Below are 26,167 nucleotides of genomic sequence, written 5' to 3'. Positions count from 1 at the left end.
CTCCATACAACCTCCGATTCATGGTAAGAGTTTTGATTAACACTGTGCACAAGCATTCCTATTTTTATTCTGTGTTTTCCCATTTGAGAGTTGTCAGATTTAGACATGTAGGTTTGTGCTGGGACCTAAACTGATTTCTATGAACTGCTCTAGAAGTAGCCTCTATCAGAATGATTGATAGTTCTTCTCAAGGCTAGGGCTTCTGGGCCTTTGAAGGCACCGTATATTGCAATTGCAGAACCTGATCAGAGAAGTGTTTTGAGATCTAGTGCCAGTGCAATTATTTCTGGTTTCCGATTTTCTATGGAAACAGCTTTTACTGGAACATGACCGTGATAGTAAATTGCTGAAGTATTTCTTTCCCACACCCCCGTTGCAACGCTGAACTATTTATTCAGTTGAGTAAGCTTGGTTTTAGCTCGGGAAGAGCAACAACGAGCAACGCGATAGCAAAGTATACTCTCCGTAGCAGTATTACTCGTCTCTTATTTATGCTTGACTGTTTTTTTTTCAGAGCTATAGAAATAAATTCTTTACGCATTGTTTTCTGAGAAATTGTCCCTTTTGTCAACTTCATCTCTCCTCCCATCCGTAAAAACTGCAAAGAGTCGCTTGCCCGTTTGGGGGCTCTCATGGCTTGTTATGAGGCTCCAGGTTATTGCTTCAAGGAAGCAATTAAAGGCAACATGGCCGCGTCCGTCTGCAAGGTGCTGGTCAGCCAAGTGTTGAGATCTTTCTGCTCTCCCGGAGGAAGGAGGATCCTGGTCAGGTAAGGACTCTTTGTCGCCTGGGAACAGCTCCACAAGCGTGGCAAGGGCAATAACATTAAAAAGGCTGAACGGGTGACAGTCCCACTGAAAAGTTCCTTCCAAGCGAAAGAGCCACCCAATCTTTCAGTACGTTTAACTAACATTTTCTAACACTTAAGACTGCCCCGATTGTAGTGATAGGCCTGACATTTCCCCCTCTGCCCCCCTCTCTTCCTAAAATATAACGGCAGAGTTACCGGTAGTAAGAAGAAAGGAAGTTTTTAAAAATCTGTGGCCGCGGACCGAATATAAGAATAGAGTAGGTGCGCTGCAAGATTCCGGACGACCATTACAAGGCAACAGAGAGATACCCCTAATTTACCCCTAATTTAATTCTCTACTGTCAGTTTATAGTCGGCCGTATTCTTGCAGCCTGGAGTAGGTAACCTCAATATTTGCCCATGTGCTTTGTAAAATAAATTGACCTGGAGGAAATTCTCATCATTTGACATTCACAGCTTTTGTTAGGGATCTTAGATTTGGATATGTTTATGGACTTTGGTTATTTTATCACTAGCGACTTTTATTATATAGCTGATGATCAATATGGCAATGTAAAGCCTGTCCTTTTTCATATTAATAATGAAACTATTTCATGTAAATATTAATAAGGTGACCAACCGTCCTCTTTTAGGGACGACAGTCCTCCTTTTGTAAGTTCTGACCTCCCTTGAAAAGTGTCCTCCTATAGGTTCTCCTTTTTGATATTTGAAGACTAATCTGCAGGGCTTTTTTTTTTCTCATAGAACGCTCAGATCTGCGTTTGACACAGGTTTTTTTTATGTTTTTTTTTTCAACTTTTGCATGAGCTGTGCTACTCCCCCTATTGCAGTGGTTCTCAACCTGTGGGTTGGGACACCATTTGGGGTCGAACAACCATTTCACTGCCAAACACCGCAGTCTGCCATTTTCCCCCCTTTTCCTTAGCTGTGCTATTCTCTTTTATTCTATTGGCTTTTGAAAGCCAATAGAATAGACTCTCTTGAATAGAGTCTAATTCTATTGGCTTTCAAAAGCCAATAGGAATTGTCCAGGCTGTCTCTGCCCTGCTGAGCCCGCCAAAAGTCCCATTCTGCAAACAGTGCTGCACCAGTTGAGTAGTCCTCGATTTACGACTGGTTGAGTAGTCCTCGACTTACGACTGGTTGGAGATCGCGGCATTAAAAAGGTTGAGAACCACTGCCCTATTGGGTTTTTAAAGCCAATAGGAATTGCTGCTGAGCGCAATTTTATTTACAATATTTTTTCTTCAATTTATTTGTGTCCTCCTTTTCATTGTAAAAAAGTTGGTCACCTTAAAATATGGGAAATTTGCCAGCTGTGAATATTGTATAATGGTTTTTAGATAGTAATTGGAGTGTGATAGGGCTGGTCCATTGGAATTGGCCTCTTCATGATCCGATTACAATTAGGAGCGGATTGTGTCTCTTTATGAGTGATACTAATAATAATATTAGATCATAAATAAAATACAGATGTTATGTTTTCTTATATGGCATGTTTCGTAGAGGGCTTTTTGTTATTTTGCAGCCTGTTAATGAACCTATTTCTTTGAAGCCAGTACCATTTTAGTAGTAGTAGTAAACTCAAACGAACTATTGTGATGGCTCAGAAGTCCTTTCATGGAAGATCAGAGAGGAAGAGAAAAAGTAGTGCAGAAGACGAATTGAGTAGGAAACAGCTTGAGAAAAATTGGGGAGGAAAAAATTGTATCCAAAAATTTAAAAAGGTTAGGTTTGGAGTGCCCAAACTGTGGTTCAGATCCCGCTATGGGGCCACAAGCAACTGGGAGTCATAGTTTTTAAAAATCAAGTTTGCAGAAGCAATATCAGAACTGTCCCTCCCTCCCTCCCTCCCTTCCTTCCTTCCTTCTCATTTTGTGTCTTGCTAGTTTACAATAGTTTTAAACATTACATAGTTCATAGTTATAACTAATTATAAATACTAGATAGTTAGAATCTTAGAAGCCAAACGGTAAGTATTTATATTTGCCATGCTGTATGCTACATGGGAGCATCTACCCTGAGTTTTACTTTCCATGTTGCTTGTGCAAGTCAATTGTGGGCTCATCTAAGCAAAGTAGGAGTGAGTTTTGTCAGCACTCCTGATTTGCAAAACAGATGAGTTGTTAAACCTTGCTCCAAGCTTTGCTTCTTGTTTGGCTTGTGCAAGTCTCAGTGGGAGGTTACAGTACCACAAAAATCTGAGGATCTGTGTGATACATGGATCAAATTTGAATCATTAAAATAAGTGTAATATTTAATGCCCAATCGTAGTCCAAACAAAGTAATTTTATTCATGGGAAGCCATCATACAATTTTATTAATCATTTTAAGTTGTCATGGTCCTGAAAAGTTGGAGAATTCCTGACTATTAGAATGTTCTAGAGAAGGCACTGCTATTGAAGTAAACAGCCTTTTTAGAAAAAATGATTATCAAAAGTGAAAGATATTAGCAATAGAGACAGCATGCTACAAAACAAAGTTGAGGGGAGATGGAGATCCTTGGGAGCTGACGAACCAGCTCATCTCAATTGGATTAGCCCACCCCACCTGTGCCAGCAACAACAGACATGCCCAACCTTGTCAGCCAAGGAAATTCAGTCAGCAGGATCCAGGAGAAGACTTTTTTAGTTGTGGCACTAGCCCTCTGAAACATCCTGCCCTCCAGATTAAATCTGCCTCCACCCTTCTGGCCTTCTGAAAGTCTTGAAGACTTGGCTCAGCCAGTTGGTCTGGGCTTCATTGGGGGAGAGGCGTCTTGGAGGTAGTTAAAGGATTAGTCCTCCCCATGTACACGTCCTTCCATCTTGATTAATTGAGTTTAAGAAATATATGGGTTTTATTTATTATTTTAAGGCATCATATTTTAATTATATGACTGTGAACTACCCACAGTCACCTCGACAAGATGAATGGCATAGAAATTTAACAATAAAATAATTCCAACAATAGACTTATGACATACCAAATTACAAAATAGCCAGTTATAGTTTAGCCTACTTTGCGCAAACATAGCTTGAGTAATGCTTATATTGGTGTGTTGGTTGATTCACTGATCTTATGTGTGATATATGAGGTAATGAAATAAGATTAAGGTACAGTTGCATACTACACCAAAATACATTATATCAAGTAAGTCTTTTATTGTTCAGGTTTTCTCAGTGCTACCAAAGGTGAGCCTGCAGTTCAGAAAGATTATGTCTTTTAAGAGACTGATCAGCTATCACAACCCTATCTCTGATCTACTATTGAAAGCTATCTGATTTATTTCTCCCATTTTTATTACAAACATTAATTTGGATTCAAGATGAAGATTAATTGTTGTGGAGAAACATCTAATAGAAGTTTATAAATCAAAACAATTGTATTAGGTTTATTCTATATCAGTGCTCATTTAGGAGGATGATAGATTATATATTTTCTTAGAATTTTCATTATTACCTTCTGCTGTAGAGGGTTCAATAAATACAACCTTCTTTCTAAAGCAGTCTCCATTTTGTTTATTCCCAGCTTGGACTGGACCCTGGTGAAGATTTATCTTTCAATACTAAGCAATGCGGTTGTAAACCATGACATTACATGACTACATTGCTTAGCAATGGCAATTCTGGCACTTCCTCTGCTATCACTAAGAAAACTTGGGGTGGCTGCTGCAGGAGGTGGGAGGAGTTGGCATGGGGCAAGTGTGGCAGGGCTTGAGGTGGCTGCTGCAGAGTGGCAGAGATTTATCCAAACAACCTGCAACTTTTATTGTTCGTTCGCTTCCATATTGACTTTGCTTGTAGGAAGCTGGCAGGGAAGGACATAAATTGCTATCACATGACTGCGGAGCACTGCAACCATCATAAGGGTGAGCTGGTTGCCAATGTTCAGATGTGACTGGGAATGCGAAAACTTTAAGGACTGGCCATACATATTGCTCGTTCAGTGCCACTGTAACTTCAAATTCTTGCTGAATGACAGCAGCTGAATAACTGTTGTTAACTGAGGATTATATAACAACTTTTATTAGGGTATAACCTTTTGTACAGTACACTTCCTGTCACTGGATGTGTGAATAATACAGATGTTTGTTTGTTTGTTTTAAAAAATGAAAAGTAGCAAAATCTTCTGAACAGTTTAAGTTGATCTGAGTTCTCCTGTTCGAACATTCTAAATCAGTGGTTCTCAACCTTTTTAATGCCGCGACCCCCAACCGGTCGTAAGTCGAGGACTACTCAACCAGTCGTAAGTCGAGGACTACTCAACTGGTGCAGCACCTTTTGCAGAATAGGACTTTTGGCGGGCTCAGCAGGGCAGAGATAGCCTGGACAATTCCTATTGGCTTTTGAAAGCCAATAGAATTAGACTCTATTCAAGAGAGTCTATTCTATTGGCTTTCAAAAGCCAATAGAATAAAAGGGAGTAGCACAGCTAAGGAAAAGGGGGGGAAATGGCGGACTGCGTTGTTTGGCGACCCACGTGAAATGGTCGTTCGACCCCAAATGGGGTCCCGACCCACAGGTTGAGAACCACTGTTCTAAATAGTACAGTAATATGATGATAAAATAGGAGTTATTTCTATCAGTGTTCAGCTCTACTCCTATCTTACAACTTTATTTTTTTATTTTATTTTTTTTAAACATTTGCTATGCAAGACTATACTTTTGTCCTGTGATAGGTGGTGGAGGAAATCTGAAAAGGAACAGGTTTGTCAACCATAGCTTGCAACATTTTTTTGGTAGTGCCTTACCAAAACATAAAAATAAAAAGAATGAAAAGGTAAAAACCCTCAAAACATTAAAAAAACCCACAAAAGCAAATTTTAAAATGTTTATAGTTTGAAAGTATATATAAATTTAGTAGATAGAATTTAAACAAAACTATGACTTTTTTAAGAAGTATGTTTAATTTAATTTTTTTAAAGAAACTTTCAGACAGAAAATAATGATTCAACACGTCTTGAACCCTCCTCAGCTAAAACATTAATGGACATAGGAATTAGAAGGATCTTTTCTTCCGACCATGACATCTTCCGGCAAAGTGTGAAAAAATTCTTCCAGGAAGCTGTGGTACCATATCATGCAGAGTAAGTTAAATGCACAAAATCCCGTTTCTCATTTTCTCTTTCTCATGTTTGAAATAATCCTAGATTTTATGCTGCTTGCCCAGGTGGACATAATTAACAGTAATGTAAGTGTTTCTATAGGGTTAACAGCTTTGGAGCTACTAGTGGTTTTCATTGAAAGAAAAGATTTTTCTCTATGCATACACCCAGGCACTGCAGACCTAATTCCTTCACATTGTGTCTGCTGTCTTGAAAATGGAGGAGGGAATGGTAAATACATTCACATTTAATTCTGTATCAGATTTAATTAGATGATATAATTCAAGTTAACTAGTCTTCTCAATTACATGAGCCTCATTGAATTAACAGTTTATGTATCTCAGAAGACATCTAAACTAGAGCTGCACTGATTTTTTAAAAAAATAGTTTGTACTATTGTTGGCCTTAATAAATGATAGATTATTTTATTTACTAACAAATTGCAATGTTCTTCCCTGGGAATAGAGTCCAGTTTGCTCAGTGGAACATGCTTTGGGGTAAAAGTCCAAATCACTGATTAGACATCTGCTTTCCTATTACTTTTTATGACTGCCATTGTACCATTTGATCAAGATTGTGCTTCTTACCAACTGTTTTTCAATATGGATTGAGAGATAATGGTGCACAAAAGCACATTCTGCTTCTCCAGTGATTGATCAGCAGGAATTTGGAAACTTTTCTATAATGCTTCCAATGGGCAATGCTGATAAAAGTGGTTGAAATAATTTCAGAAGACTTTCCTTATCTTGTTTTCATTGATCTTTTGCTCAGCTGGAGGTAAGGCCTGATTGGTGGAATTAAACCATATTCCCAATGGTTTAAGATCAGTAAAGTAAAGTGACTGTGCAAGTGGGACATCCTTTAGCTGCAAACAGGTGTTTCTGCTAATGTGAACAGAGTGGTCATCATAGTGGATGGTTTTAAAAATCTACTATGTTTTACATCACCTGTTTATATTGGAGGTAGTCCTTCTTTAACAGTTATTAGGGTTGTTTAGCTATGCTAAATTTAGCTATTGCTAAATGATGTGGTCATAAAGCGCAATATCATATGACTGCACTGCTTAGCTATTGCAGTACCAGCAGTCCTTGGTTTCCATTATTACACAGTGGTTAGAATTAGTATTGCAAGCAAACTCTGCCCACAGTCTGGAGTTCAATCCTGACGGGGGCTTAAGATTGACTCAGCCTTCCATCTGTCTGAGGTTGATAAAACGACCCAGATTGTTGGGGGTAATATTCTGAAATTGTAAACCACCCAGAGTGTGTTGTAAAGCACTATGAAGTGGTGTGTAAATCAGTGCTAGTGCCAAGCAAGGACTGTGCAGATCATTAAGGATTCCTGACTTCTTGCCAGCTCCCCATTGGCTTTGCTTGTGGGAAGGTTGCAAATTATGATCACATGAACAGAACAGAACAGAATAACAGAGTTGGAAGGCACCTTGGAAATCTTCTAGTCCAACTTCCTGCTCAAGCAGCAAACCCTGTACCATTTCAGGTAAATGATTGCCCAAACTCTTCTTAAAAACCACTAGTGTTGGAGCACACACAACATCTGGAGGCAAGTCATTCCACTGATTAATTATTCTAGCTGTAAGGAAATTTCTCCTTAGCTGTAGGTTAGTTCCTTCCTTAATTATTTCCATCCATTGCTTCTTGTCCTGCCTTCAGTGTTTTGGAGAATAGATTGACCCCCTCTACTTTGTGGCAGCCCCTTAGATATAGGGGCTGCCTTGCTATCAAGTCGCCCCTAGCACCAGTGACTGCAACTTTTCTTCATATATTTTAGTCTCCAATCCCCTAATCATCTTTGTTTTCTGCACTCTTTCTAGAGTTTTAACATCTTTTTTTATATTGTGACAACCAAAACTGGATGCAATATTTCAAGTGTGGTCTTACTAAGGCGTTATAAAATGGTACTAACACTTCACGTGATCTTGATACTATCCCTCTGTCCAATGTATATAGTCTTTTTATGTATGGGGTATTCTAAATATTTTCCCCCAAATAATCAAGCTTGCATTTTTACTAAGTAAATTATTTAGAATCCATTTATGTTTCTGTGAGAATTCCATGATTTTACTTTTTGTTTTGTAGATGGGAAAAAGCTGGTCAAGTAAGCAGAGAGCTCTGGGAAAAAGCCGGACAGCAGGGGTTGCTTGGTATCAATATATCAGAAGAAAATGGAGGCATCGGAGGGGATCTGTTCTCTTCAGCCATTGTTTGGGAAGAGCAGTACGTTTTTCTTTTCTTTCCTTTAGAAGATTTTTCTATAATTACTACTTTTTCCTCCTTATTTCCTCTGATAGCTATATCTTAAAATTTGGTCTTCATAGTGACAGAATTCATAGACAACAAAGGTATATTTTGAGTATAGGTAAAACCCAGCATGGATAAGAATTTTCATGGTGATAAATTCATTGAGTACTATCTAGAGAATTCTTCTGTATATTTCTCTGCTATAGTCACTGTTGCCACTTTACACAGACTTCTGCTGCTGCCTTTCATCTCTCCTTCTGTTGGATCAGGATCTCCTTCCTATGTTACATTCGAATGCAAGATCTCAAAGTGGTCCCAGAGCAAATGTCCCTCTCCTTGTCTTGGCATCAGTCCCTTCATTCTGCCATAAGCAGCTGAACTCCTTCACTCATCGCTCCCTTTTGCAATCCATATTGGTCTGCTGGCAACAACAACTAGAAGAGGAGATCATCTTGCATTATAGAGAGAGATATAGGCACGAAGTATGGGTTTCAAAGTAAGATAAGATTGGTTTAATAAACAAAAGCAAGTGTTATTGGATAAGAAAGACTGGATGGTCATAAAAGGCATTGGGTGTTTGACTCCACCCTTGTTTGTCTCCCTTTCTTTTCCAAGCCAAAGCAATAACTAGATTTTTTATTCTTTTCCTTCCAATCTTAAATCCTTAAAAGAATAAACTTAGCTGAAGATATTTTTCTCACTAAATCCATTTTTTTAGAAGCCTTAAACAAAAAGAAGCCTTGGAATAGAATGCAAAACCTGAGCAGAGATGATATAGTAACAGCAAAGAGCAAAGATCACAGTGAATGGAACACTTAAATTTGCAAAGGCTGAAGGCAAGGATGTTCATTCTCCCTTTATTATTTGTAATTGCTCTGAAAGTCTTATCCAACAAGATCCAAAATGGTAAGCAGATAAGCAGGATCAAAATTCATGGAGAGGAACCCACAATGAAAGGTTACGTTGGTGATACAGTGCAATTATGAAATCACTAAGTTCAGTGATTGGGAGATTAAAATGGAAGAATACGTGGCAATGGAAAAATGGACTGTATATTCACTGCAGTAACCTAAGCAAATCAAATGCTTCCATTATATACAACATATCACATAGCAAGGCAAGCTATGTGAGTGCAAGCTGAGTTACTTAGGATATGATTTCTGAAGAAAAAAGAACTGTTTCAAGAATAAGCGAAAAGATCCAAATAAAAATGGATAATCGCAGATGTCCGAAATGTAATATAAAAATATTTAAACTCTAAATAGTGTTTATATGTTTGGGAAAGCTAGTGTCTGGGAAAACGAGAGGGAGGGGGAGGTTACTGGTATGTTTTTTTCCCCTATTTTTTAATCTGTTTTATTTTCCTTTATTTTTTAAAATATATATATTTATAATATCTTTAACTTTCATCCTTTAATTATATACTCTTGGCATACACTCCTAGCATTCTTTATTCATCCCTACCAGGCACTTACTCCCCTTTTCACCACCACGGTGAAGTAGATACCAGCATTTGGGTTTCGGAGAGGGGGGAGAAAGCTAGGATCTTTATTTTCTCTTATGTCTTAGTTTACTGTATGTAGAAATGAGCCTTTGATTGTTTCTGCCATCTGTGATCTCATGTTTCCTTCTTAGTAATAATAGGGCTTGGAACCCCCTGTGCATACATACTGCTTCTGAGCTATAATAACTGAAGCAGAATATCCTGCCTTCAATATGCTGAGAAGAGCAAAATAATATTAATAATAATAATATTCTTATTAGCCAGTGGGAGGATCTATTTTGAATTAAAACTTCTTAATAAGAATATTTCTGAATGAGCAACTTAAGCCTCTTTTTTTATTAATTCCCCCCAATATGTACCTAACAAAAACAGCCTTTCTTGGGGTTCTATGAGAGGCTACATGAGCTTCTGAGTAAGATTGTCATTGAAAAAAAAATGCCATTTTCTGAACTTTGCACTGTATGCAATGCTAGAACTTACAGTGGTGAGAATTTATATACACTATGATTCAGCTGCCATGCCAGCCTGATGGTTTGCTGTTTTAGACAATATAAGACATGCATTGTATAGATTAGAAGTGAATTGTACTTCTTGAAAATTTTATGTGAAAGTTTTCTAAAATCTAAACATTATTTCAAGAGTTCCTCCCGAATAAAAGGTTGAAAAAAGCTGATCTAAAATATGACATTTTAGAGTAATATGATAATAATTTTCTTCTTTGTAGTTGAAGAACTCGTGTACAAATCTTTGGTTTTTAATTTCTTCCCTTTCCAGGATGTATGCTAATTGTACAGGCCCAGGATTTAGTCTTCATTCTGATATTGTCATGCCTTATATAGCAAACTATGGCTCAAAAGAGCAGATTAAAAGGTTCATTCCAGAAATGGCAGCAGGCAGATGTATTGGTGCAATAGCTATGACAGAACCTGGGGCTGGAAGGTAAGCATGCTCTTTTTAGGAATGCAGTCTTTTGCATACATTTTTAGTTATTCTCACTAGGGCAGACCTGTGGGCATTAATAACATCCCTAATATATATGCGCCTAGCAGAGTGCACATGTTATGGGTCACTTGTGCCCCTTCCCACCGCCACATAGCAATCTCCAGAGCAACTCAAGATTATAAAGTGATGGATTATAAATGCAAAACACCAAAAATGTATGGAACTATACTTCCATTTATCTCCTTTAACCCTCCATAGCCTGTGAATGAGCCAAGAATAGACTCCCAAATTTTGCAACAAACTGGCTGCTTTCAGGGGTATAACTCCTGGCACAAAAATGCAAATTTATGCTGGAGATGGGTGTATTAAGCCAATACAAGGCCAAATGTATGTCATTTCCAGCCCTAAAACCCTCTGAACTGTCAACAATTTAAAACAATCGGACCAACTTTCTTGGGTTCCACCTTCTCTAGAGATGTTAGCAGCCGGCTTCCTACTATGTTATTGTGACACTGGAAGATGAGGAACTGAAAAATATTGCCTTCCCTTCCTACATAGAATCTAAAATTCGTGGACATTTTGGTCAGAACAAAGGCCTGGATGGATCTATGAACCAGGAAGATAGCATTTTTTCAAATTTCTTATTTTCACAGTAGAAACATTGGACAGAGCCCAAATTTGTCCCTGGTAAATGTAGCCACATGGAATCAAATGGACACCTTTATATGTTAAATTCAATCCCAAGCTTGGTAGTTTCTTGTTCTTATGTATGCATTCTATCCACAATCACCCAAAAATAATTTCTTGGGGTGTGTGTGTTGGTGTTCTTGAAAATTTTGCAACATTTCAACTGAGGATGCCAACATTTTAAAAGATTTGATGAGCTCAAATTACAATTTGTCAAATATATATGTTTTTTTTTGTTTAATTCTGGATATTTGCAGGTGCCATACGGCGGCCACAGGCACTGTGTGGTCAGTCGCTGAGTTATGTGATTGTCTTCAGAATTTTTCAATAGCAGTGTAAAGGCTTGCATAAAAGAAGTTTAGAATCACTGTGGGAGATCATTCGCTGTTCCTCTAGGCTGGGAGACTTTAATCATTATGTTTTTGCTATGTTGTATTAGTAAGAACTATTTTCTTCTTAGTGATTTGCAGGGTGTGAAAACATTTGCAAAAAAGGATGGCAGTGATTGGATTCTAAATGGCAGTAAGGTATGTGATAACATTCTTTTAATTTTGGTAAATGTATTGTGCAGCCAATAGTGCTGAGAATTATGGGGTTGGCTTTCTACAATTTTCCAGTCAAGCAATGCCAGGTCATAACCTTTTCTATTTTGGACGAGGACTCCTGCTGCCAGAGTAACATGGTGACTGCAGCTGACGACTCGAAAACTCAATCAACTTAGCAGGTGCTTTTTTGTCCTTCTTTTGTTGGGGAAACGTTATAAAAAACATCGGAAGAATTTGGCCTTTTAATGCTATAACATGGCTAGTCTGCAAAGGGTAACCAATGCTCAGATATTTCACAGCTTAAAAGAGTTGGCAGGAGAATCGCCTCCCTGATATGAAATTGCCTGGAGAGACCAAAGAGGCAGATAAAAACTCGATTGTAGTGGCATATATAAAAGAGAAAAAAATGACTTCTCCTGGTGAGTGTATTGTTTAGGATTCAGAGAAAATGTCAAAATGGATACTGCCAAATGCAATCTGGTTGTTGTTGCTTACAATTACTGGATAGTTTTGTTAAAATCGCTTTTATTTTTCTTTGATAAGATTGCTCAGGAGACCAAGAAGGAAAATTGTCTACCAATTGATGGTAAAATTGTTATTACCAATTGGTAGCACAATTGAAAATTACCAATTTTACAAGAATATTGTGAAAATAAAATAGATTGCCTTATGTATTTGAGATTCAGACTGAAAGCTGATAGGACACAATCATATATGTATATTTTCATATGATAAATTGTAGCAGTTTGTAGTCTGTGGCTGTCTCTGACTTTTGTAAAATGTTTACTTTTTTTACAACATAAAGGTTTTTGCAAAAGTTTACAAATTTCCATTCAAGTCACACAAAATGGGATAAAAATATTTAATTTGGATCGTATGTCATGTCATCTTTCCACCTACATTAATTTAGAATGGCTAGAAAGAGGAATAAAAGCAGGTTGACTTTTCATGAGTCATTTAACACAAGTAAAAAAAATAATGAAACAAGGACTCATCTCCAATCTCAGTTTCCTATCATATCCAATTTTAAAATTAATAAATTCTGTAATTGTTTCACTCATTTTTTTTCATAATGATTTCTTCCATCAATTCAAAGTAAAAGTATGAGCTACATAATGCAGAACTGCAGGTGGAGAGAGGGGCAGAGAAGGTTTTAGTGGATTCAGTATAAGGAAGGAACATTGAAAACATTACATTTCAACACACATTCCTATCTGCTTCTTAGCTAAGCAGACCTCTGCAAGTGAGAACAGAGTGATAAAGAAGGCACTGCAAATATTCCCAAAATAAGGAAATGTGATTTTTACTAAATAAATCCACCTTAGTTTTTTATACCTTGAGAAAAATGCTTGACATAAATATTGTATGATTTATTTATTTACTGTAATTTATATTCTACCCAAATCAATTCTGAGCAGTGAACCACACAACTAGTATATACAGTTAAAGACATAATATAATGCCCAAGCAAATTAAAATTAAATATTCAAGAAGCACCAGGATAGACTAAAGGCTACATACCCACTGGGATAACCTAATTTTAATTTGCCTCCTAAATGCAAAGAGGGAGATATCTTCCTTTTTCTGGGGGAGGATGTTCCGAAGACTAGGGGACAACACTGAGAAGGCCTATTGTCTGATCCACTCACCATAGACCTTGCAGAGTATGGGGAACCTCCAGTTGGCCCCCTTTGAGCAGGTTCTATTCTGGCATGGTTTGTACAACATAATCTGGTACTGTTAAGGGCTTTAATTCAAAGTGGTCACCAGCACTTCAGTTGGACTCAAAAGTTAATAAGCAGCCAGGAAAACAATTCCAGGGTAGATGCAATTCTACTGTAATGAGATTGTCTTGTCAGGAGCCTTGCCAGTACATGTTGAATTAGTTGTAGCTTCTGAATGATTCCCAAAGTAGTGTACATATATAATGAATAGGGCATGAGACACTATTTCCGGACAGGTGCATAACTATCATAGTAGCCAAAATTGAGGAAAGGCCCTCATTTATTTGATCAGGGTTAAGATAATGGGTTGCTATTTGGGAGGATATTTAACGGCTTCTTCATTAGAAGTGGGTGATAATGGTTAATGCTGGTAACGCTTAATTGTTTTTTGAGTGGGACTAACTCTTTCATTACTTGAAGAGAGGAAAACTGTTTTTTTTTTAAATGGAAAGGAAGGATTCAGATTGGGTGTAATAGATATAATTTGTAATATTTATATTATTTTTTAATATTTATATTATTTCTAATAATCCTTACTGGACTTTTACTGCTTAATAGAGAGAGATGGGGTCCTAGAGATGGGTATATAGAAGTTGGAGTAAGGTTTGGAATGAAGAGATGTTTGGTTGCATTTTAAGAAATAATGATAAGTTGTTAACGTTGATTGTGTTTGGTAGGGATGAAGGGGGGGATTCTTTTTCCATTTTTCTTTTTCTGCTTGTTGGAAATCTGTGAACCGAATAAACTTTGGGAAGAATTAATGTTTTGCATTCTTATTAGCACTGTGTAAGCTTAAACATGAGCTTTTATCAGTTCTCATTTCTGTCCGCATCTGGTTTTATGCCAGCATCATTCCAGGAATCTCTTCATTTCCCTTAGCTCATCATTAAACTATTCACTGTAGCGAATAAGGACGATGACCTTGCTGGAAACATGCATAAACTGTTACCTAGGCAAAAGGCTGAAACATTTTATAAGCCCAGAGGAAGCAACCCAGGTTAATGCCTGCCTAATTCACTGGGATATAAGAAAGGGAAAGAAGTGCAGCTCAACCAGACTTTCAAGACTATAGAATACCAAATCTCAATAAACATTCTTTTAGCCTTCCTCCAGAGTCAATTTCCTGGTTTGCTCTGTATGGTGGGGCTGACACTCACTGGGATTGATAACTGGAATGATGCTATACTGGGCAATTGTACTAAGTGCTCCAGACATCTTCAGATTTCACAGGTTGACCAGGCATGAGACAAAATTGCCCACCAAATTGTTGGGAATCCCCCCTCAGAGATCTCTGGAAACCATCTGAATCCATTAAATGCCTTGACGATCCAAAGTAATGGGCCTGCCACTCTTTCTGAGATTCAAGGCAGCTGTGATTTGTACTTTGACAAGGAAGTTGTCTGACCATGGTAAAGAGCAATTAGCCATCCAAACATGTTCAGATCATGTCTCATCTGCACTAAACTAAAGACCAGGCCTGGTGTGTGCCCAACCATAAGCATCAAGGCCACAACTACCTATGATAAGCATGGAGATCACAAACTTATGCTGCAACCCTCCCCTGAGTATGGAGGTTGAAATCCCCCAGGAGCAACATCCTTGAAACTACTACCAGTCTAGAGACAATGTTGATGTTCTCAAGTTTAGAAGAGAAGTTGGTGTTTTCTGTTGATAAATATGTGTCAAATACTGATACAGGAATTGAAGCGCACCTCACCCATCTAAAATCAGTTGCCTTTGATTTCTGTGTCATTTGGAATGCCCTGGAAAACAGTTAATCTGTGATACAGAAAAGTTAATGATTTGATTGGATGAATATGTGCTAAGCTTGTTGAGCCAGTTTGGTGGAATGGATAAGGTACCATGATACAAATCAGGAGGCCATGAATTCTAGTCCTGCCTTTGGCACAAAGCCACTGGGTGACCTTGTGTAGGTCATTCTTTCTCAGTGTTAGGAAGCAGGTAAGGGCAAATCACTTCAGAAAATTTGCCAAGAAAACTGCAGGGACTAGTCCAGGCAGGCACCAGAAATCAAGACTGACTCTAAGGCATCAAAATAAATAAATGAATATATCTAAGGTTGTAACCTGTAGTGGTTAAGGTTTTGGACTATGAGTGCAGAGAACCTGGTTCTTCTCTACCCTCAGCCCAGAAACTCCCTGGATGACTTTGAGCCCTTTGCTCTCTTAGGCCCAGTCTTCCTCAAAGCAGCAGTGTTGTGGGGGGGGGGGAGAATGGGAGGAGGAGTACCACATATGCTGCCTTGAGAATAGAAATGTGCGATATACTGTAAATAAATGAATGTTTTGTTTTGTTGGAACATGTAATAAGATTGTGTATCAGTAGAAAGACATTTTTTCTTCAGACAATTATTTAAATAAAATTTTGGTTGCTAAAATCTCAGGAGGATGTATGCCCCAATGCATTTTGACAATGGAGTTTAAAAAATCTAAATGTGTCTGGTTGTTATTAATTGTTGTAGTTAATTGCATAACTAAAGCAGAATCAAATTATGAGATTTTTGAATATAAGTTAAATTTCATCCGGAAGAATAAGAGTGGATGCTTGATATGAAAAGGGTTTTTTTTGCTTAATTATTGTTTTATATTGTTATTTATTAATTGGTTGACTAAAATCTATTGTGGTAGTCCATACTTTTGACTGATGTAGTGTGGCTGTTTTGCATTGCCAGCCTAATTTGTAAGTATTCTGAGAAGCAATCTTGTTGACTGTGATACTAGTTTACTTCAATTGTACTCAATTTGCCACACTTTTTTTGTATGTTTTTACTAAAAAGCATTCAAAACACCATAATTATGTACAATTACTTTGGCTTCTACAGCATAGTTATCTGTGGCAACCAGATAATTTTGTAAGAGTTCTACCTAAAAGTAGGTGGAGAGTATCTTTTAGGTTATCTTTGAGTGTCTTTGAGATTCTGTCTTTCTATGACTTCAAAAGGTGATTATTTAAACTGGAAAACATCCCTCAAGATAAGAAATGAGTGCAAGAACTAATAAGGAATGGCTGGCTTTAAGGGACTAAGGCAAAAAAGCAAATTACAATAAAACAATTCTAGTATATCTCTCTGGTTTAATGCAGGTATTTATTACAAATGGCTGGATGTCTGATTTGGTTATTGTTGTGGCTGTTACAAACCGTGAGTCCCGTTCCCCTGCTCATGGAATTAGCCTTTTCCTAGTAGAAAACGGTATGAAAGGCTTTGTCAAAGGACGTAAGCTTGAAAAAATAGGACTTAAAGCACAGGTGAGTCCTAGGTAATTGCTCTAATAAGTATGTGTAGTAAACTCAATGGAAATATATTTCAGTTATCATTGCATTAGATAGCAAGCTAGATATATTTGGCAGTTGGCTGCAGAAATCTGTAACCTAATCTTACAGTTCCCATAACAGTGTTTTCACCTACTCAATGCCTGTGAACTTTCTTTTGATAAGCTATGAAACCCAATAGGACTTCACAGCTGGATCCAGTGGCAGGAAGTGTTGGCTTTGCCACATTTAAATACAGAAAAGACAGTAGAGAGTGAGTGCACGCATAAAAAAGTGCAGAATATTATATCACTCAAAGGTGGAGGGCAAGGGCTTGGGCTTCTGGGAAAATAAAGTAGAGCTGCAGAAATAATTGCCTCATATCTTCTATGTCCTATCTATGATAAAATGAGACTTTTTTTCCACCCTTCATTACAAGTCAACAGAATAAATATAAGGTGGAACAAACATTTATTTCCATTATTATATGTTACTTAGGCCTTGGAATTTGGCTATGGTAAGTAGTCACTTTGATAAATAGTATCCTCCATTCATTTTAACTTATCTGTGGGCCCACAGTTCTTTAAGAGAGAAGCATTGTAATACAGGGTTTAAGGAACACTGACAAATATGTGACTTTGTTATTTAAAATTAGGACACGGCTGAGCTATTTTTTGAAGATGTCCGCTTGCCTGCCAGTGCGCTACTTGGCCAGGAGAATAAAGGCTTCTATTATCTAATGTCAGAGCTTCCTCAGGTAAGACAGACATGAAACCATACTGAGATATAAAATCACACTGAAGAATAGCACAAAGGCATTATTTGTCGTTGCAGGTATCTGCCAGCAACAGATTATGCTGGGTGACATTTGATCTTCTATGCAAGATGTTAACAGCTATCACCTATTGATTTCAGGGTGGAAATCTTGCACCCAGAATTGCACTGTTATTTTCTCTTGAGCTTTTAAGGCTTGAGTTTTTATATAACACATTGTAATATGTGAGGGAAAGATTTGGGGAATATACTTAGTAATGTTAATATTGTAATATTACTATATGTAGTATTAGATCTCACTCCTGTTCTATAAATATTGTACAGATACTTTTAGAAGCAAAAACATTTTTACTAGGGCCTTCTATGTGAATCACTGCCTTAGTGCTCTCTTTGTGGACTTTCGTAATGGAAACATGAAGTCTGCGTAATGTCAGGAAAAGCTATTTCCCTGTCATTCGCTTTCAGGGAGGAGGAAATTGAAGGTTTAGGAGACTGCAGCTGAGCCTTTCTTGAGTCCAAAGCAAGGCATATTTTGCTCCTAATAAAGCATTCTTTTAAAGCTCCAAAGGAGATGCTGATTTGTTTTAGCATTTTTTTATCCTGTAGAATGTCCCCCCCCCCCCGCCTGCTCCAGGTCACAATTTCTGACACCAGTTTAAAATACCAAGTTATTGAAAACAGTTAAGAAGGGCCTTTTTCCACTCACCATCCACAAAAATAGAATTAATTCTTCAAAAGATTTCACTTAACTCAGTTCTATTTAGGTAGGCATTTGTCTACATTCTGTTTTTGTTTTCCTCTCTCAAAATTTTTCTAGGGGAGGAGTATAATACTGGAATATTTCTATACTATTTGGAAGTATTATTTTCTGAATATGATTTATGTTTTTATGTAGAATACTAAGCATATTCAACAGTTCAAGCAGTTCATATACCTTTACACAGTAGCACTTGGTAGAGAGTCAAAGCACAACGCTGAAACTTATTATGTACCCCTCAAGTCTGTTGGCTCCTCACCCCTGACTTCCATATGCTGATCAAAACTTCTGCATACCATAATCACAGAGTCATCTCTCAAATATTTTAGGACCTATTCAAAATATGTCCTACAAACAGACAGAATATCAGACTGGTATCTTAAAAGAGTAGTACCAGTTAAGAGTAATTTTGAATTTTTCCACCATGCATAAAGACTACCTATTTTGACCCTGCATAAAATGTATGTTGATATTACAGGCCAGAATATTAAATATTACAATTGCATCTGGGATAAGTCAAATTATTTGAGAGCTTTTCTTTCCACAGTCTTACATTTAATATACCAGACACAAAAGTGTACTCAAAGCAGAAATTAAGATCTACAGTTAATGTAAGTACAAGGCTGATTTAGACCTATTTACATCTTTATAAACTAGAAAGGTTTTTAAAGCCAGAAATGCAAGAACAAAAAGGAGGTATCTAAAAGAAAAATGTATAGAGAAATAATGATATTTTTTCCATTTAATAATGAATACGTCTGAGAATATCTTTTCCCCCCATAACTCTCAAGGAAAGGCTCGTGATTGGTGATATAGCAATTTCTAGCTGTGAATTCATGTTTGAAGAAACAAGAAACTATGTTAAACAACGAAAAGCTTTTGGGAAAACAATTTCACATTTACAGGTCAGAACTTGAAAATATTTGTTTCTTCAGTAATATTTTTTAATTTAAAATCCTTTTGTTTTTTTTTCCATTTGGGATGCAGACCTGGTTGCCTGATCATCTGATGAACAATCTATATCCAAAACTTGTATATTTCTGAAACATTTGCTTAGAAGGATTGTGTGGCTGTAAATCTTTCTTTTGATTTCTAGCAGAGGGCTGCTATTTGGCCTTATGATTTCTAGGACTCCTGGGACTTTTTTTTGTCCCAGGTATGCAGATTATATCCAGCTTTTTGTTCTTTTAGAAAGTGACTTGGAGGCTTTCTCAGTTTATCCCTTAAAAACAGAAATGTTCCTATGAAGTGCATTGCTGTATCTGATCCTTAAGCTTTAGGCTAACAGTTAAAAAAAATGAATAGATTGATTGCTGATATTTTTAAAGGAGGTTGAAAGCCAGAATTATATCCTTTCTTTGCAAGCATGTCTTAAATACATCCTGGTGCAGGTTATTGTAATTGCTGAGGGTAGAATTCGGTATTTATAATTCTGTATAATAAAATGTACATTTCTAGATTTCTTAAGGATGGGGGAAAGACTTTAATCCAGTTTATAACATCAACATATAATATCAGTTATAATATCAAGCAATGGACTTGCTTTCTTTTACAAATTCCTGGCTTGGAAAAGCAGAAAAAAAATCCAATTTCAGAAATAATTAGTAGTTTTCAGACACTCCTGAGTATTCTTTAGGGAAATGAATATGGGAGGCAGCTGCACTTCCTTTTGAAACATACTCAGTAAAAATATTTTTCAGAAGAAAAATGGATTACTACTTTTTGGTGAACTTGCTGGAGGGAAGAATGCATATTAAATAGGAAATAGATTGAGAGACAAGGAGAATTGCTGTCAGGACAACTTGGGAGAGGAGATGGGACTGAGCAGAGAGTAGCATGAGAAAACAGTGCTAGAGGGGAGTTGGATGGTAGACAAAAGCAGAGATGGGGGGGGAAATTAACTGAAATTGCCCTTCATATGAAATTAATTCAATTTTCTGAGTATAATAGAAAAAAAAATAAACACTGATGTTCTTTTTAGGTACAAAGCCGCTGTACTATCAAGATTAATTAGATATAAAATGCCTCTGTTCGTGATCAGTTTTACTGACCTGGCTAAAATTTATACTTGTAAAAGTTTTGTGTTTTTAAACTAAAGTTAAGCTAGGATTTTGAAAAAGGTGCATTATTTATTATTACCGTTGGTGATAGTGAACAATACAACAGTCTTCATAGAGATAACATCCTTCCATAATCTAATATATAACTAATACTGTATCTATTAAATTCAGAAAGAATTGTGGTGGGGTTCCATTCCCCACCAAATACAGGTAATCCTTGACTTACAACCATTCATTTAGTGACTGATAGAAGTTACAGCAGCACTGAAAAAATGATTTATGACTGTTTTTCAAACTTACAACCTTGGCAGTATCTCCGTGGTCATGTAATCAAAATTCAGATGCTTGGCAATTTATGACAGTTGCAGTGTCCCAGGGTCATGTGATCAACTTCTATGACAAGCAAAGTCAATGGGGAAGCCAGATTCACTTAACATTGTGTTACTAATTTAACAACTTCAGTGATTCACTTAACAGGTGGTAAAATAGGCCAAACTCACTTAACTGTCTTGCTTAGCAATGAAACTTTTGGGCGTAATTGTCGAGGACTACCTCTAAATAATAAGGCTTAAATGTTTTTTGCATACAATAGTTTCAATATGATTAAAGTGTTAGTTTGCTTTGAGACAGTTAATATATTTTAAATTTTAAAGAATTTCTATGGACACTGTCTTTGAACATAAAATAATATTTTTTGCAAAATATTGCCAACTATTATGGAGATATAATTGGACTGTTCATAATGTGTTGCAAGTATCGGAAGATAATACATTGTATCTTTTCCTTTTCAATTGAAAGACTGTGCAACACAAGTTAGCAGAATTGAAAACACAGATTTGTGTTGGTCGGACATTTTTGGATAATTGTATTGATCTTCATTCACGGAAATGCCTGGATTCTGCTACTGCTTCAATGGCCAAATACTGGTATGTCTATTGTCATACATATGTGCTCTAAATCTGAATAGTGACAATAAATATAATCTCATATTGTACTCAAGAATTATAGAGACAAATACTTTCTTCAGAAAATTCAAATGGTTTACCCTATTTTCAGTTCTACTTTGTTGCTTTCACTCTGAACAGTATGTATAAGGGGTTTTAACTGAGCACTCTTAGTTTTGCTTTAAACAGGATTTCATTAGAATCATAGCTGGAAGGAACTATAGAAATAATCCAGTCAATTCCCTGCACAATACAAAATCCATCGGAGCATCTCCAGTAGATGCCCACTCAGCCTCTGTGGAAGAACTCTAGTGAATGAGAAATCACTATATTGTGTGACAGCTTCTTTCACTGGCTGACAACTTGTTCACTGAAGAATTTCTTTCCGATGTCTAGTGTGAAATTCCTTCTTTGTTTTTAGCTATTGGTTCTGGTCTGGCCCACTGGGGCAATGGAAAACAAATCCACTCCCTTTTCTGTAAGTTGACACTTCAGCCATTTGAAGATTGCTTTCATATCTCCCTTGGCTGTCTATTCTATAGATGAAATATATCCAGATTATTGAACTGACTCTCAGTTTGTTTTCCAGACTTTTGGACTGGGTTTGGTTTCCAGACTTTTCACCTTCTTTGTAGCCCTCATCTGAACCTGTTCCAATTTGTCATTATCCTTTTAAAATTATGGTATCCAGAACTGCACTCAGTACTCCAAAAGGGTCTGATCAGGGCAGTTGATCAAACTTGGTGATCTGTTTATGCATCCCAACATAGCATCTTTTTAGCAGCTGTATCTCAGTCCTAACCCATGTTTTATTTGATACCTTTGTAAAAGTTGAAAAGTTCTCCCATTAATAAGGAAACAGAACATAAAAACATAGATTTGCTGACATGGACACACATGACATTCTAAGTGGAGTTTATTAACATGCAGGTTTGGCCAAAGGTCTCTCACATACACACTCCTAGACTGTTGAGGCTCATGAATTTAGTAAGCCCTCCTTGCTTTCCAGATAGGTATGGCTAAAGAAGACACCCAGCATTGGTCAACAGGTGGGAAATAATTAGAAACACACACAAATCACTTTCAACTGAACACTGAAGTGCATCAAGTTCTTTGGAATAGAGGTAGTCCTTGACATGACCATTCATTCAGTGACAGTTCAAAGTTACAATGGTGCTACGTGAATGGTAGTTACAGTTGTCCCTGGAATTCTGGTTGTTCCAGCATCCCACAGTCTTGTGATTGCAATCTGGGCGCTTGGCAATCCATTTGCTCTGACAACTGGTTGCCAAGTGCCCCATGATAACATGATTACAATCTTTCCTGCTGGCTTCCCCAGAAAAATCAATGGGGTAGCTGGCAGGGAAGGTTGCAAGTTGCTGGAGTAAATAACTCATCCACCTGTGCACTTTCATCCAACAACTCTGTGCACATTTCTTGACTCTTGCCGTGCTTCCCACATACCCCTCGGTATCGTCCCTGCACAGCCCCTCTCTGATCCACACAGTGCCTCTTGCGTACTTCCTCACACTTGATCAGCAAACTCAACTGCACACTCATGTAACTTCCCACACTGCACCTCCCATTCACTTATTCAACCCTTGCTCACCCTCCCTGCACTATGCCTCTTGCGCACTCCCTTGCAGACCCCCGCTGACCTGTGATTTCTTCCTTGCACTCACATAGCTCCCTAACCTGTGCTGTGCCTCTTGTGGAAATGTGCTGATTCAATCCACTGGCTTCCGAAATTTACTGTCTGCCAGGAGCACAGATTAGGGATGTCACAGAATAATATATCAAATCCACTGGCAATTATTCCTTTCTGCTAATTCATAAGACGATACTGGAAAGAATAGGACCAGCCTGTTAACTTTGAAGAACTGGGAAGACAATTCAAGAAAAGAGAAACAAGCAATATGGCTATCACAAAAAACTTATTCTAAACAACAATGATGACTTGAGGCCTAGAAACTTGGTTCTGTTAATACAGGCTGAAGGAGTAGGGGATGCTTAGCCTTAAGGAAGAAGAAACTGATAACATAATTTGGAAATCTGAACAGGTGTCATATAGGAAAGGCCAGAGCCTGTTGTTTATAGATTAAGATGGCTTAGCATGAATTAATGGATTTAAGTTACATGTTTGTATATTCCCATGTAATATTAAGAAAAAAATTGCTAACCATATGAGTAGGGGCAGTGGTTTTTATACATTGTTGTGTTCAAGCTGAAGCTCCAAAACTTTTATATATATAAAACACACTTACACACATTGCACACATACACACATAGATTTTTTTTCTTAAATCTGACTGGAAAAGCAGTCCATGGTTACATAAGACAGCTTTACCTAGATTCCTTACAGTTCCATTTTTCATTAGCCAGAAACAGCTATTGGAATGTTTTGCTGTTACATATTAACATATGTTTCATCAAAATGAAAACATACAAGAAAATACTATGTACTGATGCCAGATTAAATTAACTACATGGAAGTGAGATGTAAGATTAAGAGAAAGAGCAGAACACTTTTTCTTGAGATTTTTGTCTCTTACACAAATTAGTAAAATAACCCAAAGATTAAAGTCCAGATGAGAAATATCCAGTAATATAAATTAATATTGCACTGAAGCACCTGATAGAAAAGCAATTATATTTAATTTAAAAGGAAATCATTCGTCTTGCTGCAGTTTTACATACTTATTTAATTGTACTTCCAGCAATATGCAGAATGCTTATTTATGGTTGTACCTATATACATTTTGGATATTGCCATTCATGACATGCTTATCTTGCTCTCCAATGTAATCTTTAAAGAATCTTTCTTAAAGTTGTTTCTCTTTTGAATTTAATTTTAGCTATATATCATATAGTGCTATGGAGATTTTATTACTGAATAGAAAATTCTCTTGGTATAGATAATTTTTCCATATTTTAAACTGATGTAGAAAACATTTTTAGTAGAAAATAAACCAGTTCAAGTTTTTGTTAAAACTTGGCAGCTAGATAAATAGAAGTGATAATGTCAACTAGTTTATGGAGTATAACAATTCAAATAGTTTTGAAATAGATTTATCTGTCTATGCTTTAAGGGCTTCTGATCTCCAAAACAATGTGGCTACTCAGTGTCTGCAGCTTCATGGAGGATGGGGATATATGTGGGAATACCCAATTGCAAAGTAAGTTACTCTTTTTTGTTTTGTTAGTCATGCAGTTTAGTTGAACAAACGGAGCATAATTTTTTTAATTTTCCAGTCAACTTACCTCATACAGTGTGAGCAGCAAGCTCAGGTTTTTATTAGGGTTAAGTTTTCAGGTAGTATGAACTTCCCTTTACATTTTGCCTTTTTACTAATCAGCAAATGTGAATCTTGCTTCCTTTCTTTTTTCTCCATGAGCTTTAATAATTATACTTGTCATCTTTATTCCCAAGAAGCTTTGGGTCATATAGATTTTAGAAATATTCTGGAAAACAAGTTTGCAGAAATTTTAAAATGTGCATTTCACATTATCTTAAAAGCTACCAATCACCATTAACAAGGTCATCATTAAGAGTATATCTTGGTAGGAAAAGATACAGTATATCCTGTGACATAGATATTTCTGTTTATTAGTATTGGTATGCTTAATTCTTATGCTTCATTATCTTTTTTTCCCCAGATCTTTTGTGGATTCTCGTGTTCAGCCAATTTATGGTGGTACCAATGAAATAATGAAAGAGCTCATTGCAAGAGATATTGTAAGCAACAATTAGATGCAGTTCTATTTTATCTGATAGAAAACTAAATTTCACGAAAACAAAATCCCAGCATATGACTAATGGAAGAAATGGCATAATCTTTTAAAAGTTGTAAAGTATGAATAACAAAAACTGTTTCTCAGGTTGACCTTGAATGTTCAGTATTAAATCACTGATGATATAAATTCATATTGAACAATGCAAGACACTATGTTGTATTTTTAACAATTCTCAAACTTCTGAAGTTACTCTGGATGCAATGTACTGTGACCTTACATTCAAAATTAACACGCTACCTATTAGAGAAATTTTGGGTGCCAGAGGAAATGCCAACTGTAGAAACTTATATAATGGATTTTTTCAAAATAATAGAATGTGAATTTACATTTTCTTTTTAAAATATTGCATATATTATAATCTTACAGATTTATTTCTGAACTGATACAAAATATAATTATAGTTCTATTGATGAAGCCAAAAAAATTGTGTTTACTTTTTCAGTAGCCAGAATGTGCTGCTGATTCATAATTAGCTGGCAATCAACTGCTATTCTAATACTGTTTTTCATAAATACTATCACCAAACCAGATATCCTTGTGTACTATACCCACATAGTTGATTTGCATTTCGTAAGCAAAGCACTTTGCATTCATGCTGTTACTTTTATTCTATTAGAATCATTTTATATTTTATCTTAGTATTCTTAGTATTAGTTATCCCATCCAATTTTTTCTTATAGCAGTTTTGATAATTATATTAAATAATTAAGTTCAAGATGTATGAGGCAAAAAATACCATATTTACACTGACAGGATCCAAGAGGTCTGTACCAAGAATGTATTGAAGTTATTTTCACAATTGTGAAAATGACAAATGTCCAGCTAGGAATCATTAAGAAAGGAAATGAAAATAAAACTGCCAAAATTCTAATGTCTTTGTACAAATGTATGATGTCTCTGAATATGGAATATTATGTACAGATCTAGTGTCCAGATTTGAAAAATAAGCTATAATAAAGGTACAAAGATGCAGAGGAGTATAAACTAAATGATTGGGAGAGGGTCAGAAA

At 36.6% G+C, this 26,167-nt stretch overlaps 1 protein-coding gene across 2 annotated transcripts; it reads left to right on the top strand.

Moving 5' to 3' along the window:
- The first annotated feature begins 430 nt into the window (after positions 1 to 430).
- On the top strand, positions 431 to 25,302 carry ACADL (acyl-CoA dehydrogenase long chain). 2 transcript variants are annotated; one of them, XM_039352959.1, is made up of 11 exons: positions 431 to 769; positions 5,718 to 5,879; positions 7,994 to 8,131; positions 10,434 to 10,598; positions 11,749 to 11,815; positions 16,660 to 16,824; positions 17,483 to 17,584; positions 19,150 to 19,263; positions 21,217 to 21,344; positions 24,452 to 24,538; positions 25,020 to 25,302. In XM_039352959.1, exons 1-11 carry the CDS (start codon positions 633 to 635, stop codon positions 25,111 to 25,113), a joined length of 1,359 nt encoding a protein of 452 aa, XP_039208893.1. In that variant the 5' UTR covers positions 431 to 632; the 3' UTR covers positions 25,114 to 25,302. The 2 variants fall into 2 exon arrangements, with proteins under 2 accessions (XP_039208893.1, XP_039208895.1); XM_039352961.1 differs by having other exon boundaries at positions 432 to 769; positions 5,768 to 5,879.
- The last annotated feature ends 865 nt before the right edge of the window (positions 25,303 to 26,167 follow it).

Source organism: Crotalus tigris, unplaced genomic scaffold (assembly GCF_016545835.1).
Source record: "Crotalus tigris isolate CLP2741 ecotype Arizona unplaced genomic scaffold, ASM1654583v1 scf7180000018485.2372832, whole genome shotgun sequence".
NCBI classification, from domain to species: domain Eukaryota; kingdom Metazoa; phylum Chordata; class Lepidosauria; order Squamata; family Viperidae; genus Crotalus; species Crotalus tigris.
Note: the sequence above shows the minus strand (reverse complement) of the source record. Positions and strands in the feature narration are given on the sequence as shown.

Coding starts and splice junctions, on each gene's coding strand:
- ACADL (XM_039352959.1), top strand. CDS start 633: ATGGCTTGTTATGAGGCTCCAGGTTATTGCTTCAAGGAAGCAATTAAA. Junction 10,599..11,748: donor ACAGAACCTGGGGCTGGAAG/GTAAGCATGCTC, acceptor TTTTCTTCTTAG/TGATTTGCAGGGTGTGAAAA. Junction 16,825..17,482: donor AAATAGGACTTAAAGCACAG/GTGAGTCCTAGG, acceptor ATTTAAAATTAG/GACACGGCTGAGCTATTTTT.